The sequence below is a fragment of the Prionailurus viverrinus genome, chromosome A1 (assembly GCF_022837055.1).
Source record: "Prionailurus viverrinus isolate Anna chromosome A1, UM_Priviv_1.0, whole genome shotgun sequence".
Taxonomy (NCBI): Eukaryota; Metazoa; Chordata; class Mammalia; order Carnivora; family Felidae; genus Prionailurus; species Prionailurus viverrinus.
The window spans coordinates 102224760-102238322 of NC_062561.1; the positions used below are offsets into that span (position 1 = coordinate 102224760).

At 38.3% G+C, this 13563-nt stretch overlaps 1 protein-coding gene across 11 annotated transcripts in view; it reads left to right on the top strand.

Annotated features, from left to right (window-relative positions):
• The window catches only part of CSNK1G3 (casein kinase 1 gamma 3), a 105464-nt gene that overhangs the window by 54197 nt on the left and 37704 nt on the right, over positions 1 to 13563 (top strand). For all 11 annotated transcript variants that reach the window (XM_047859109.1, XM_047859099.1, XM_047859150.1 and 8 more), the window contains 2 exons: positions 3553 to 3701; positions 5257 to 5491. In XM_047859109.1, coding sequence (XP_047715065.1) covers positions 3553 to 3701; positions 5257 to 5491 — 384 coding nt within the window. The remainder of the gene's footprint in view (positions 1 to 3552; positions 3702 to 5256; positions 5492 to 13563) is intronic.

Consider the following 13563-nt stretch of genomic DNA (forward strand, 5'->3'; position numbering starts at 1 on the left):
AAGAGAAGTTGGCAGCTTGGATGGCAGAACTAGAGTAGAAATTTTTGAGATGCAGCCTTAGAGGAGTTCAAAATGAGGCAGAGTAAATCTGAGCCTTCGAAACTGTTCTTTTTGTTAGTGAGGTGTGGTGGGAAGGCAGGGGAAGTCAAACTTAGATTATAGGGCCACAGAGTCCCAACGGGTATCCCTTGCTTTGTTTCTAGGAGCTCCAGAATGAAGCTAATGGTTGATAAGAGTAGGGGTAAACCTATGTAACTTTCAGCGTTGGGGAGACCATTTTGAGAACTACTTCTCGCTCAGTGACAGTTCGAGGATTAAATAAACGTAGCCTAAATCTTTTAACAATTCAAGTTTTTCTTCACGGTCCCAGAAGAATCCAAATCATGAGCATTTTATTCCTGGTTGCAAAAAATAGCATGTGTTCTTCTTAACAGTTTGGAAAAGTTCAAAAAAATATAAAAATGGAAGGAGACATCAACTGTGCCTCCAGTAATCACGGTTAGCTTTGTGGTTTTTCCTTCTAGTATGTTTGCATATGTGTGTTTAATGAGTCATTAAAGACATTTTATTTTAAAAGTAATGTATGGCTGTTGTAAACAACAAAATTAATTGATCACTTTAGAATCATAACAGTAGCAGAAGTTTGCCCTTCACAGTTTTCTCTAAAGGTAGTTAAAGGTTGTGTTATGTTCCACAGTATGGGTATGACATAATTGGTTTAATTCGTCGGGGGTTGATGAATGTGTAGGTGGTTCCCAGTTGCTTTTTTTTTTTTTTTTACACTGTTAACAACCATGCAGCTTGAACATAGTTGTATGCATACATTTGCTTATTTTGAAAACGTTAGGGCACTTTTCCTCCAAAAACATCCCAATTCATGTTCTCCCCAATCAAGTTTTTAACTCACAACTTTGTAAATCTCGGTTAATTAGCTTTTAAATTATAAATACTCTTCTGATACTATACTAAAACTTGACCAGTGATAGTTTCTTAAAGTTGCAGTGTAGAGTTAGTAGACATCAAAACAAAACAAAACAAAACAACTTTTCCTACTCTTTCTTACATTAAAATCCCTTGTACTTTAACAAGATCATTTACCTGTGCATGATTTTGTAAATACATGCATTGGTGACTGGGAACATAACTGGTTTACTGAAACAGATTTTCAAATATCGCCATATTTATTACCTAACAATTAGGTCATAATAATTACTGTCACTACAGTTTCATCAGAAAAAAGGTACTGTGTTTTTCTCTTTTTATTTTTTTAATTAATATAAAATTTTTATCTATCTATACCTATCTCTATCTATCTATCTATCTATCTATCTATCGAAGGAAAGAGACAGTCTCAAGCAGGCTCCACAGCATTGTGAGTGCATGAACCTTGAGATCGTGACTTGAGCAGAAATCAAGAGTCAATGCTTAACTGACTGAGTCACCTGGGCACCCCGTGTGTTTTTCTCTTTTTAGTATTGGGAAGCTTTCAAAGGTCATCCTGGCAGAAATGAATTTAGCCAAAATACGTTTTTTACGTGAAAGCTTGAATTTTATTATTGGTAACAAATAGGAATGAGTAATTATTTCACTTTTTCTTTCTTTAAAAAAAAAATTTTTTTAATGTTTATTTTTGAGAGAGAGAGTCAGAGCACGAGCACAAGCAGGGGAGACATGGGAGAGAGAGGGAGACGTGGAATCCGAAGCAGTCTCCAGGCTCTGAGCTGTCAGCACAGAGCCCGATGCGGGGCTCAAACCCACGGACTGTGAGATCATGACCTGAGCTGAAGTCCCATGCTGAACTGACTGAGCCACCCAGGCGCCCCTATTTCACTTTTTCTTAAAATAGGAGAGACTCTGTTTCCTAGAATGTCTGTCTGTCTTTCTTTCTTTCTTTCTTTCTTTCTTTCTTTCTTTCTTTCCTCTTTTTTTTTTTTTAACTTCATTGCACTGTTAAATGCAAGAGGTAAAAGTGAACATCTTTGTCTTACTCTCAGTCACAAATGGAAAGCATTCAGTCTTTCACCATTAAATATGATGGTAGCTGAGAGTTCTCTTAGATGTCCTTTACCAGGTGGAGGAAGTTACCTTCTGTTCCAGATTCGCAGATGCTTTCTCCATCTCTATTAAGATGATGACTGGTTTTTCGTATTTATTCTGTGACTCTGATGAGTTACGTTGGTGGATTTTAGAATGTTAACCTGAACTTGCGTCCCTGGGCTAAATTATCCTTGATTGTGGTGTCTTGTCCACTCTTAATCCCTAATGTTCCTCCTAGTCCCGCAAGGATGTATTGGATATTCAGTAAGCACTTGTTGAATTAAGACAGTGAGATTTCTTACATGATTTTCTATTCTTGGAAACCTTTGAACACATTTGAATAAATCAGTCATTTAATAAACCAAAATATATTGCTACCTTATTGAGCGATCATTTCACAACCACTTCAATTAGTAGGAGTGTAGGTGATGACTCAGAAGGAAGTCGAAAAGCTCTTTGACAGTCCTTTCATTGAAGAGCTTCAGAACGTGTTTATTTTTACATTCCGTATATAGTCCTAACAAGCTTGATGATCTGGTTCTCTTGCCTCCTACAGATCAGAAGCAACAAGCCAGAGCGTAGGAGATACTAGAGATTGCTAAATTAAGAGTATAAAGATTAACAACTGTCAGTGGCAGAGAGGGGAAAAAAGGCATTGTAGGAATAATTTTAAAAGCTTAGTAGCTGGGAACTCTTCATGTCTTAATTGTGGTTCCAGGCTCTTAACAGCATAATAAAAGCAGCGTAGAGCACAATAAAAGTAGCATTTTTGAGTTGGAATACACTTCAGTGAGCTTCTCATTGACTATTTCTGAACTTGCTTTCTGCTTTTACAACATGTGAGGGGTAGATCTGACACATGCATCCGGGACTGGCTCTGGCAAGAGTGGCTTCCGCCAAAATAGTGATTCCCAGTGGCAAAGGGAAATTTGTAAGTTGGGTGGGTGTGTGTGTGCGTCCCCCTAGTGGGACCTTCATCACCTCACCTTTGTCACATAACATAACCTGATCATGAGAGTGAAATCCGGGGTCTCACCCCCACTCACAAGGAGGGAATTAGATGGGGTGGGTGCACCCGAGGTTGAGAATCCTGGCGGGTGAGCCCAGCGTGATGCTTGCCTCAGGGTTATTAAAGAGAGCAGTCTCTTCTGTGTTAAAATAAAAATTGAATCTTTCCTATGTGACAGGCATTTCTCTAGGCCCCGGAAACATGAGGCTAAGACGCGCAGCCCCCGTGTCTGGTGCGGTGTTGGAGACCCACAGTGGAGCACTGTGTATAATGTAATGAGCTGCAGTAGAGGTGTAACCAGGCTACACAGTGAACGTCCAGGAGAAGGTGCAGTGAGGGAGAACATTGGCTCGGGAAGAGTTAAGTGTGCGAATGGAAAAAATGAACACATTGCTGCAGTTCTTGAAGACACAGAAAATGCTTAAAACTGCTTGTTGATTTTCCAGGAAGGGCAGTTTGGGATTCAGGATGAGGAAACAATTAAAATCCTTCTTCTTTCCCCCCAGATGGTATACCTCAAGTTTACTATTTTGGCCCGTGTGGTAAATACAACGCCATGGTGCTCGAACTGCTCGGACCTAGCTTGGAAGATTTGTTTGACCTGTGTGACAGGACGTTTTCTCTGAAGACTGTTCTCATGATCGCTATCCAGCTGGTAAGGCAAGCAGGCGGCTCTGAGGCTGATCGAACCGCCGTGCGGTTCGTTTGGTCCCACGTTTATGTTGAAAGGTTAAAGTCTGTTCTCTTTACAGAACGCGTGACCTCATGAAGTTTCTGCTTTTCCTCCCATTGTCTTTTTAGGATGCAAATAACTTAAAATAACTGAGCCAAGTGTATTTTATTTGGGTGGAAGAATTAATATGTTAACTGCTTTCAGATCAGAATGCTGAGCTTGAGAATGGTTTCCAGCCCTCTTTGCATGTCACTGATGAGTGCTTAGAAAAGAGAGCCCTCGGAAACAGGGTTTATAATGTTAGTCATAAATTCTAATGGCCTAGAAAAAGAAGAAACAATGGAAAGTCTTATAAATTATTGAAATCTCAGGGAGCCTATGGGAAAACAGCTTAAGAGGATGATTTAAGGTAGTTTTGAAATCAACTCCAGTAGTATGTTCCAGAAATCTCAAAATGGTTTTTCTCCATTGACTCATTAATTTATCCTCTGGAACTGTTCACATATGTACTTAAAGCTATTTATGCAACGATGTTTGTCATAAAATGGGAAACAACCGAAATGGAGAGAAATAATAGGGTTAGTTGAGTAAATTATTCATAGCCATAAAATAGTACCCAGCCATTAAAAAGTGTGTATTAAAAGAATGTCTTATAACCCGGAAAATGCTCGTAATATATCATTAATGAAAAGTGTAGGTCATAGAATATTGTATACCGTGATCCAGAATTTGTTAACAATCTAAAATGGCCTAAGTGGCTATATGTTCACATTGTGTTGTTGTCCATTATTATCACTAAATGAAGCAATTTTATTTTCTTATTTATAATGTCCTATTTTGTGACAGTGTGTACTATATTACTATATTGTGTGAATATAACATATAGTATGTATACATTGACTATATACTATATATCGTATATAATATATACTATATTATGTGAACGTGTACTGTATAATCATTAGAGTGGTATCCCAAAGTTTTCTGGTTTCAAGATCTTTTAAAATGTTTAATACCTAAGGAAAGACATGAGTAAGTTATAAAAAAAGAAAAAGAAAGATATCCCAAAGGGTACTGTGTTGTTTTCATTTAACAGTTTAGACTCTAGGTTTCTTTAACTATAAAAGTTGCTTGGTGATTGGAATAATTGATAAGAACAAGTTGCAACTTTACGAATATGTCTGTTTATACGTCTCAGTTCAAGAGTTAGTAAACCTTTTTGATTGTCTGAGGTGGCATCATCTGTAAGTGCTGACTGAATCAGGCTTACCAATATGAAAGGCATTCATGAAATTCAAATACTTGATTTATAAGTGATCATAGTAATACTGAAAGCAAAGACTTTTAGGCATAACTGGATATATATTTGAGAAACTGTAGACTGATACCATGTTATTTTTAAAGGGTTGAGACAGTTTCTGATTTTTATGTTGCTTTCATTGTAAGAATTTCATCTTGTGTCTATCATGCTTTTTTATGCTAGTCAAAGCCTAAAATAAAACATTCTTTCTTTCTGTTGTTGTTTTTGTGAATCAAGATTTCTCGCATGGAATATGTCCATTCAAAGAACTTGATATACAGAGATGTAAAACCTGAGAACTTCTTAATAGGACGACCAGGAAACAAAACCCAGCAAGTTATTCATATTATAGATTTTGGTTTGGCAAAGGAATATATCGATCCAGAGACAAAGAAACACATACCATACAGAGAACACAAGAGCCTTACAGGAACAGCTAGATATATGAGCATAAACACACATTTAGGAAAAGGTATGTGTACCTTTTGTAAGTATGGAATTTGAATTCAGTGCCTGTGCAAACAGCGCGAGTTTTTATTTGTTATTATGGTTCAGTTTTGGGGGGCTTACGCTTGCTTCTGTTGTTATTTTTATTTATCCCGTCTAGCTAGAGTTTATATTTAATAAAACTCTTTTAAAGTAAGGTGCCCTAGAGTAAATGAACGGTAAATTTCTTATTTTACTGTGTCTGTTTTTTATATGACAACTCGAAATGTTCAACTTTGATACATTTAGGTTGATGCATTTGATAATTTTTATTAAAGAATATGAGAGAATCCTTAATTGTGGCTGAATTTAGTATGTGAAGATTCTTGATTGAGACTGTGGCTCTCTGATAACAGCTAGCCAGGGAGACATGGCATCCTGCCCAGTACATTTAATGCTAAAAGTACATACATACCTTAGTGGTTTTCTTCACTGTAGAAACTATATGACTTCGAGCAAATTATTTAACTTTTTTGAACGGGGTTCCTTATTAATAGAAAGGATAAACTAAGATCAATCTCACAGAGTTCTTAAAGGCTTTTTTTTTTTGTTTCCCCTGTCCAGAATCCAGTTCAGGACCACGCATTTCATCTACTTGTCACATCTCTCTAGTCTGTTTTTATCTAGAACACTCCCTTGCTTTTCTTTACGTTTCACGGCCTTCATATTTCTGTGGAGTACATACAGGGTATTTTATAGGCTGTCCTCAATTTGAGCTTGATCATTTCTTCATGACCATATTTGGATATGCATTTGTCGCACAAATACACAAGCGCTGGGTTGTCAGTGCATCATGTCAGGAGGCATGTGATGTCACTTGGTTGCAAGTAGTTTTGGTCACTTGCTTAGGGTACTGTCTGCTAAGTTCTTCTACCTACCAGTTTCCTATTTTCCCTTTGTAATTAAAAATAATTTGGAAGCAGATTTTTGAGATTATGTAAATATAAGTATGTTGTTCCCATTAAATTCTACACACTGGATTTAGCATCCGTCGATGATTTTCTAATTTATCATTCCTTGTGTGTTCATTGGTTGATAATCTAATGTAAGCAAAAGCTTTTACTTCTTTGCCCGTTTATTCACTTATGTCAGTGTGGACTCATGGACTCCTAGTGTACTGACAGCAGTATAGTACCTTACTGTCAGTATTTATTTTGATACTCATACTGTCCCACATTTGGCCACTGGTTGTTCCATCTGGCTGACTGCTCTGTCTTTGTGGCTTGTTCTCACGACTCTTCGAGAACTTTACTTTCTGGTGCAGTGAGTTATTGTAGATTTACCTTGTAGTTTCTGTGCTCTAGCCCAGAAGCAGACATTTCTTCCGAGTAGCTCTGGAGCTCCTTTTATTGGGTAATGTTAGGTAGAAACCAAGATTTGGGCACTGGGTATACTCATTGCTACTGCTGTGTTATTGCTGGCCCCGTTGGTGGCAGAACTGAGAAATGCGCGTGTGTCTATGAATCACATGTACGCACAGATACACACATGCACATATGCCTGCACACGTATGTGCATCTATGCATGTATTAATGCCTATCTAATAAGAATCTTGAGTTTATATTGATAGTTGTAATTTCATTCCAACACCACAAAGTAGTGTCCCCCTTTTCCACATTTGTTATTCCCTTCTCTTGTCTGTATTTTTCTGTCTTCTGGGCCAACAGGGAGAAATCTGGCTACCACTTCTCTCTTTACTCATTTTTAGAAGCCTACTACGATCCTCAGAATCTAGTTTCAGAATTGGTAACTGATAACAGTATGTCAAGCAAGCTTACCAAAATTAACAGTATTTGTACTTAATTTACTGAAAAGTTCATTAAAAAAATTTTTTTTAACATTTATTTATTTTTTAGAGGCACAGAGAGAGCAAGCAAGAGAGCACGAGTTGGGGAGGGGAAGAGGGAGAGAGGGAGACATAGAATCTGGAGCAGGCTCCAGGCGCTGAGCTGTCAGCACAGAGCCTGACATGGGGCTCAAACCCACAAACTGTGAGACCGTGACCTGAGCCGAAGTGGGACACTTATGAGCCACGCAAGTGCCCCCAAAAGTTCATTTTTTAAATTGAAATAGAATTTACATTGAATTAAGTTTATAACATTTGAGTGTATGATTTGTAGTTTTTGACATACGTACACACCTACATAAGCCCCAACTCTGTCAAGATTTAGAACATATCATCATCTCATACACTTCATTCTTGCTCTTCCCCCACCGTCTCCCAAAGGAGCCATTGCTGTGATTTCTATCATTAATCTAGCATGGTTTTTTTTTTTTTTTTAAGTTTTAGTTTTTTGGTGTTTTTAGTTTTTAGTTTTTTATTTTATTTATTTATTTTGAGAGAGACAGAGCACAAGTGAGGGAAGGGCAGAGTGAGAGGGAGAGAATCCCAACTAGGCTCCCCACTGACAGTGCAGCGCCTTATGTAGGTTTCGAACTCACAAAACTGTGAGATCATGACCTGAGCCGAAATCAAGAGTCACTGACTGAGCAACTGACTATGCGCCCCGTTCATCGATTAATTTTGCTGATTCTATTGCTTCATATAAATGGAATTATCTGGCTTCTTTTGCTCAGTATAAGGTTAGGGTTTGTTTTTCAAGTATCAGTAATTTGGTTCATTTTAAGGCTAAGTAGTATTCCGTTGCATTAATATACCATAAATTATTCTAATGTTGATACACATTTTGATTATTAACAGGTGTTTACTATTATGAATTTTTAAATCTTTCAGTGGACATATGTTTTCAGTTCTTTTGGGCAGATAACTAAGGTTGGAATTACCGTGTCATGTGGTGGGTATTGTTTAACTTCATAGGAAACTGCCAGTCAGTACCCCAAAGCATTCATGCCATTTTCTGTTTCCACCAGCAGTAAATGAGAGTTCTGTTTGTTTCATAGTATTGACAGCTTTTGGTGTTAGCCTTCTTTTTCCTTCTAGCCATTGGAGTAGATATGTGGTGGCATTTTGTTTTGCTTGACTTATGATTCTGAGCACTGTTTCTTGTGCTTGCTTATTGGCCATTTGCTTATCTTCTTTTGTGATGTGTGCCATTTTATTGTTGATTTGTAGGAATTCTGTATATATTCTGGATATTCATTCTTTCCCAAATATATGTACTGTGAATAGATTCTTCTGGTCTGTGGCTTGCCTGCTCGTTTTCTTAATGGTGTCAGTAGATGTGCACAAGTTGTGAATATTTGTGTGGTCAGTTATTTACCAGTTTTTTGTTTTAGGATTGCTACTGTTTGAATCCTAAGAAATCTTTGTCCCCGTGAGATGCAGACATTTATGTTTTCTTCTACCATTGAGAATATATTTTTGTATGCTGTGAGTTAGAGGCTGAGGTTCTTTTTCTGATGTCATATTCTTTCCCATTGAGTTACTTCTTTGCCTTTCTAAAAAAATCAGTTCTGGGTTATGTTTTTGGTGGTTTATTTTTAAGTCTTGCAAACCATGGTCAGTTTTCATATCAGAGAAAGACTTAATTCTCTGCTTTTATTTTACTTATTTATTTATTTTTAAATGTTTATTTATTTCTGAGACAGAGAGAGACAGAGCATGAGTGGGGGAGGGGCAGAGAGAGAGGGAGACCCAGAATTCAAAGCAGTCTCCAGGCTTGAACTGTCAGCACAGAGCCCGACAAGGGGCTTGAACTCACAAACCATGAGCTCATGACCTGAGCCGGTCAGTCGCTCAACCGACTGAGCCACCCAGGTGCCCCAATTCTCTGCTTTTAGATTGCATTGCTGACATCTCACAAGGAAGAACAGACAAACGTAAACCAGTCAGTACTTACCTGGCATCAGTGCCCACATGTACCCTAAAGACATACTTTTTGTACAAGACCTTAGGAGTCATCTGACCCAGCCTTCAACTCGTGGTCGTAGCTTCTTCTCTATCCATTCTTCCCAGACTTATCTGCTCTTTACTGCATGTCCCTGCTTCTTCCTCTCAGTCAGAACAAGTGGCACTTGGAATTTGCCCTGACAGCCTCCTGATAGGAGAGCCATGGTATTTTTTTGTCTTCAGGTGTCTGAAATGCCTGAAAAATGTAAATTTGTCTTTCTTTAAGAAAAGTTTCATGGCTCTAAAATTATAAAGCACACGTTGCATTCACGTGGTATTTGGGGGAGGGGTTGCGTTTCAATAGCAAACTTTCACGATAGATTTAAAATAAGATTGAGGAGATACACAACTTTCAGGATTGTGTTTGATGTTACAGTCAGGCACACCTGTATGTATATGGGCTGTGTCTGTGAGAGATTTTCATTTTGGGGTAGTTGCTAACAGCCTATTTTATAACAACTAACAAAGGTTCACCACCATTTTATTGTGAGACATGAAGTCACAACTTCCTTATGGCCCGATGTTTTTTTATCTGAACAATGGTAAATGTAACAGCCTTCTATTTGTAGAAATGGCCAAGTGAATCTGATATGTTTGTCCTTGTTAGGAAAAGCCTTCAGAGCTTGGGAAATGGCATTTAACTATTGTAGTCATCTCTTTTTCCTCCTTTTTCAGGAAGAAAACATAAACAGAATATTTCTCGGGCAGGTACTGCAAAGAACAAAAGCTTTAATCCTTACTTTATCCCATTTGTAGAAGCCCTGCTTCCAGTCTCGATGTAGAACTCGGAAGTAGATGGGCAATGTTAATAGTGAGAAGATTTGTTTGCCAGGTTATGTGAGTTCCTGTTTTTAAGAAATTAAGAGTAAGCTAAAGTCATGTGAGTTTAAATGCTGAAGAGTTAAAGCATTTTATAAGTGAGATGGCAGTGAACACGGACTTAGTTGTGTTGGGGCGTTTAGAGCACTTGGCTTTGTGAGGAGTCACGAGTAGATAAAAAAGAAAAAGTGGTGAAAATGTGACCTTTTAGTGGCGGTTTTTAATTTGTGTATATATAATTGCTGTCTTTCCTACTCTGCCTGGACTTTGGTGATTACATTTAAAGCCTTCTTATTCATTGCTTTATTCTTGTGTATTTAAGGACTTTGTACACACAGGAGCATTTCGAAATAGAGAATTTGGTCAGACGAACATTTGCGCAGATTTATAAGTACTTTTCCTTTGTGGAGATCAGTGCACTGTTCCAGGTTTAAAAAGGAAAAAGGCGGAAGAAGAGTGTAACATCACATTGTGGAATTTTAGCCTCTTTATTCCTGTGGTATAGATCTTTTGATCTTAACTGGGTGATTAATATTCGGAAGGAACAGATGTAGTGATTCTCTGGTGTACCTTCTCATACCTTCTTAAGTCCTTGTTTTGGATGCAATCTCACTAAAGCTGTGTGTGACCTGACTTTCTTTGGTCGCCTCTTGTGGAAGCCTTCTTTACTATTTTCATGTCGAATTGTTATTTTAAATTGTGTCTGCTCACGGTCTCCTTTTTAATATCTTTCCAAATACCTTTTTTTTTTTTTTTTTTTTTTTTTTTTGTCAAATGCTTTGAACCTCATTTCATAATCTTCCTTTGGATCACTCTTTTCCCTTCATGAAAAGGCAGCTTTTGTGGAAGTCATTTGAAATTAAGTAAATACCCTGCATTTCTCTTTAGTAGGTAGCATTAGAATTGTTTTCAAAATTATGGAGTATTCATTAATAAAGAGACTAGGCTTTGAGGAATAAACTTCAGTTGCTTTGCAAGTGTTAATCCGTGTTCTGTAGAAGAATTAACATTTCAAGCCACTACGTGGTAAGCTCTGAATAAGAGCGAAGGGATCACAGAATTTATGGTTTTACAAAAATGCCTTCTTTCTGTGTTGTCATCTTAGGATGTGATTCATTTAATTTCTAGGTTAATTGCCCAAATTCCTGAGGACAGCTCTTTTAGCCTCCCAAACAGCTTTTTCGCAGTTTAGAAACATGTATTTACGTTTTATAATTATGTTTTAACAGTTTAAAAATGTATTGCACAATCCCTTGCTTTCTGAAGCATGATGAGCATAATTTACATTCTCTGGGTGATTCAGCATCATAATTTTTGGATGATTACTATTATATAGTGATCACCTCAAGTTTAGTTGAGGACGTATACCTTGAACTAAATAAGTGTAGAGAAAATGCGTTTAAATAGTAGTGTTTTTTTTTTTAAACAGATGTTACTTTTTTTGAACAGTTATTTTTTTTTAAGAGCAGTTTTTGATTCATACCAAAATTAGGCAGAAGGTACACAGGTATTCCTTATATTTCCTGCCCACACACATGCAGCGCTGTCCCCACTATCAACATTCCCCACTAGAGTGGTACATTTGTTATAATTGTTGAACCTGCATTGACACATGCTTATCATCGAGAGTCCATAGTTTACTTTGGGATTTCCTCTTGGTATTGTACATTCTATGAGTTTGGATAAATTACAATTTTTTTTAATGTTTGTATTTATTTTTGAGACAGAGACAGAGCCTGAGCAGGGGAGAGGCAGAGAGAGAGGGAGACACAGAATCCGAAGCAGGCTCCAGGCTCTGAGCTGTCAGCACAGAGCCCGACACAGGGCTTGAACCCGTGAACCGCGAGATCATGACCTGAGCTGAAGTCGGACGCTCAACTGACTAAGCCACCCAAGCGCCCCTGGATAAATTTATGACATGTGTCTACCATTATAGTATTATACAGAAGAGTTCCACTTCCCTAGGCATGCTCTATACCTAATCATCCTTCCTTCCCCACCAACCCCTCCCTCCCTCCAAACCCCTGGCAACCACTGGTCTTTTTATTTATTGTCTCCATGGTTTTACCTTTTCCAGATACCATATAGTTAGAGTTAAGCAATATGTAGCCATTTCAGACTGGCTTCTTTTACTTAGTAATATGCTATGCTTTTAAGGGTTCTGCATGTTTTCCCCTGGCTTGATAGCTCATTTCCTTTTAGTGCTGAGTAATATTCCATTGTCTGGATCCTCCATAGTTTATCCACTCATATACTGAAGGATATCTTGGTTGCCTGTAAGTTTGGCATTTATGAGTAAAGGTGCTGTAAACATCCATGTGCAGGTTTTTGTGGGACCTAAGCTTTCAACTCTCTGGATAAACCCCAAGGAGCTCAATCCTGCATCATATGTCGAGAATATGTTGTAAGGCACCCCCAAACTGTCTTCCGAACTGGCCATACCGTTCTGCGCTCCTACCACCGATGAATGGGAGTTCCTGTGGGTCCACATTCTTGCCAGCGCTTGGTATTGTTAGTGTTACACATTTCCACCATCCTAACGGGTTCCTGGGACAAGCTCCTATGTGGAAAAGGGCTTTTCCCCTCCACAATACCAAGCAGTTCTCAGCCACCAGTAGCTTGTCTGAGAATTCAACTTAATACTGGCACTATCTATGTGGAGAAAGCATCAGATCCCAAGGTTAAAGATTCTGTCCTGTAAGACTGCTCCCCTCCCCCTCTTCTGGACTCCAGTTTCAAGCTCTGGGCTATTACTGGTGCTTCTGACTGATCAGCTACAGATTAGAGGTTCTAGCTACCTCCTCCTTAAGTTCAATTTATTTGCTAGAATGGTTTCATAGATTCACATTTATCAGTTTATTATAGGATATGATAAAGGATACAAATGAACAGTCAGATGAAGAGCTATGGACAGTGAAATCCCAAACAAAGGAGCTTCTGTCCCTGAGGGGCTTGGGGCGTGGCTTGGTGGCACATGGGAGTGTTCTGTTTCCCCAAGTGTGGAAGCCCTCCCAAAAGGACCAAAAAGCTGCCCTCCTGGGTTTTTATGGGGGCTTCATTACATAGTCAGGATTCACTAAGTCCATGGCCATTGGTTGATTCAGTCTCCAGCCTCTCCTCACTCCCTGGTGGTTGGGGGGTACAACTAAAAGTTCCAAACCTCAATAATCATATGTATGGCCTTCCTGGCAATCAGCCCCTGACCTTGGGTGGGTCCAAAATTTACCTTCATTAATAATAAGACACCCATTTCACCTTTCTGGTTCTGAAGTGTTTTCAGGAGCTATGGATGAAGACCACATATACCTGAGAAATATATTTTGGTTATCTGAGTGATGAAATATATATTTCTTGTAAATCATTATTTCAAGTAGTGTTATCTCATTGTT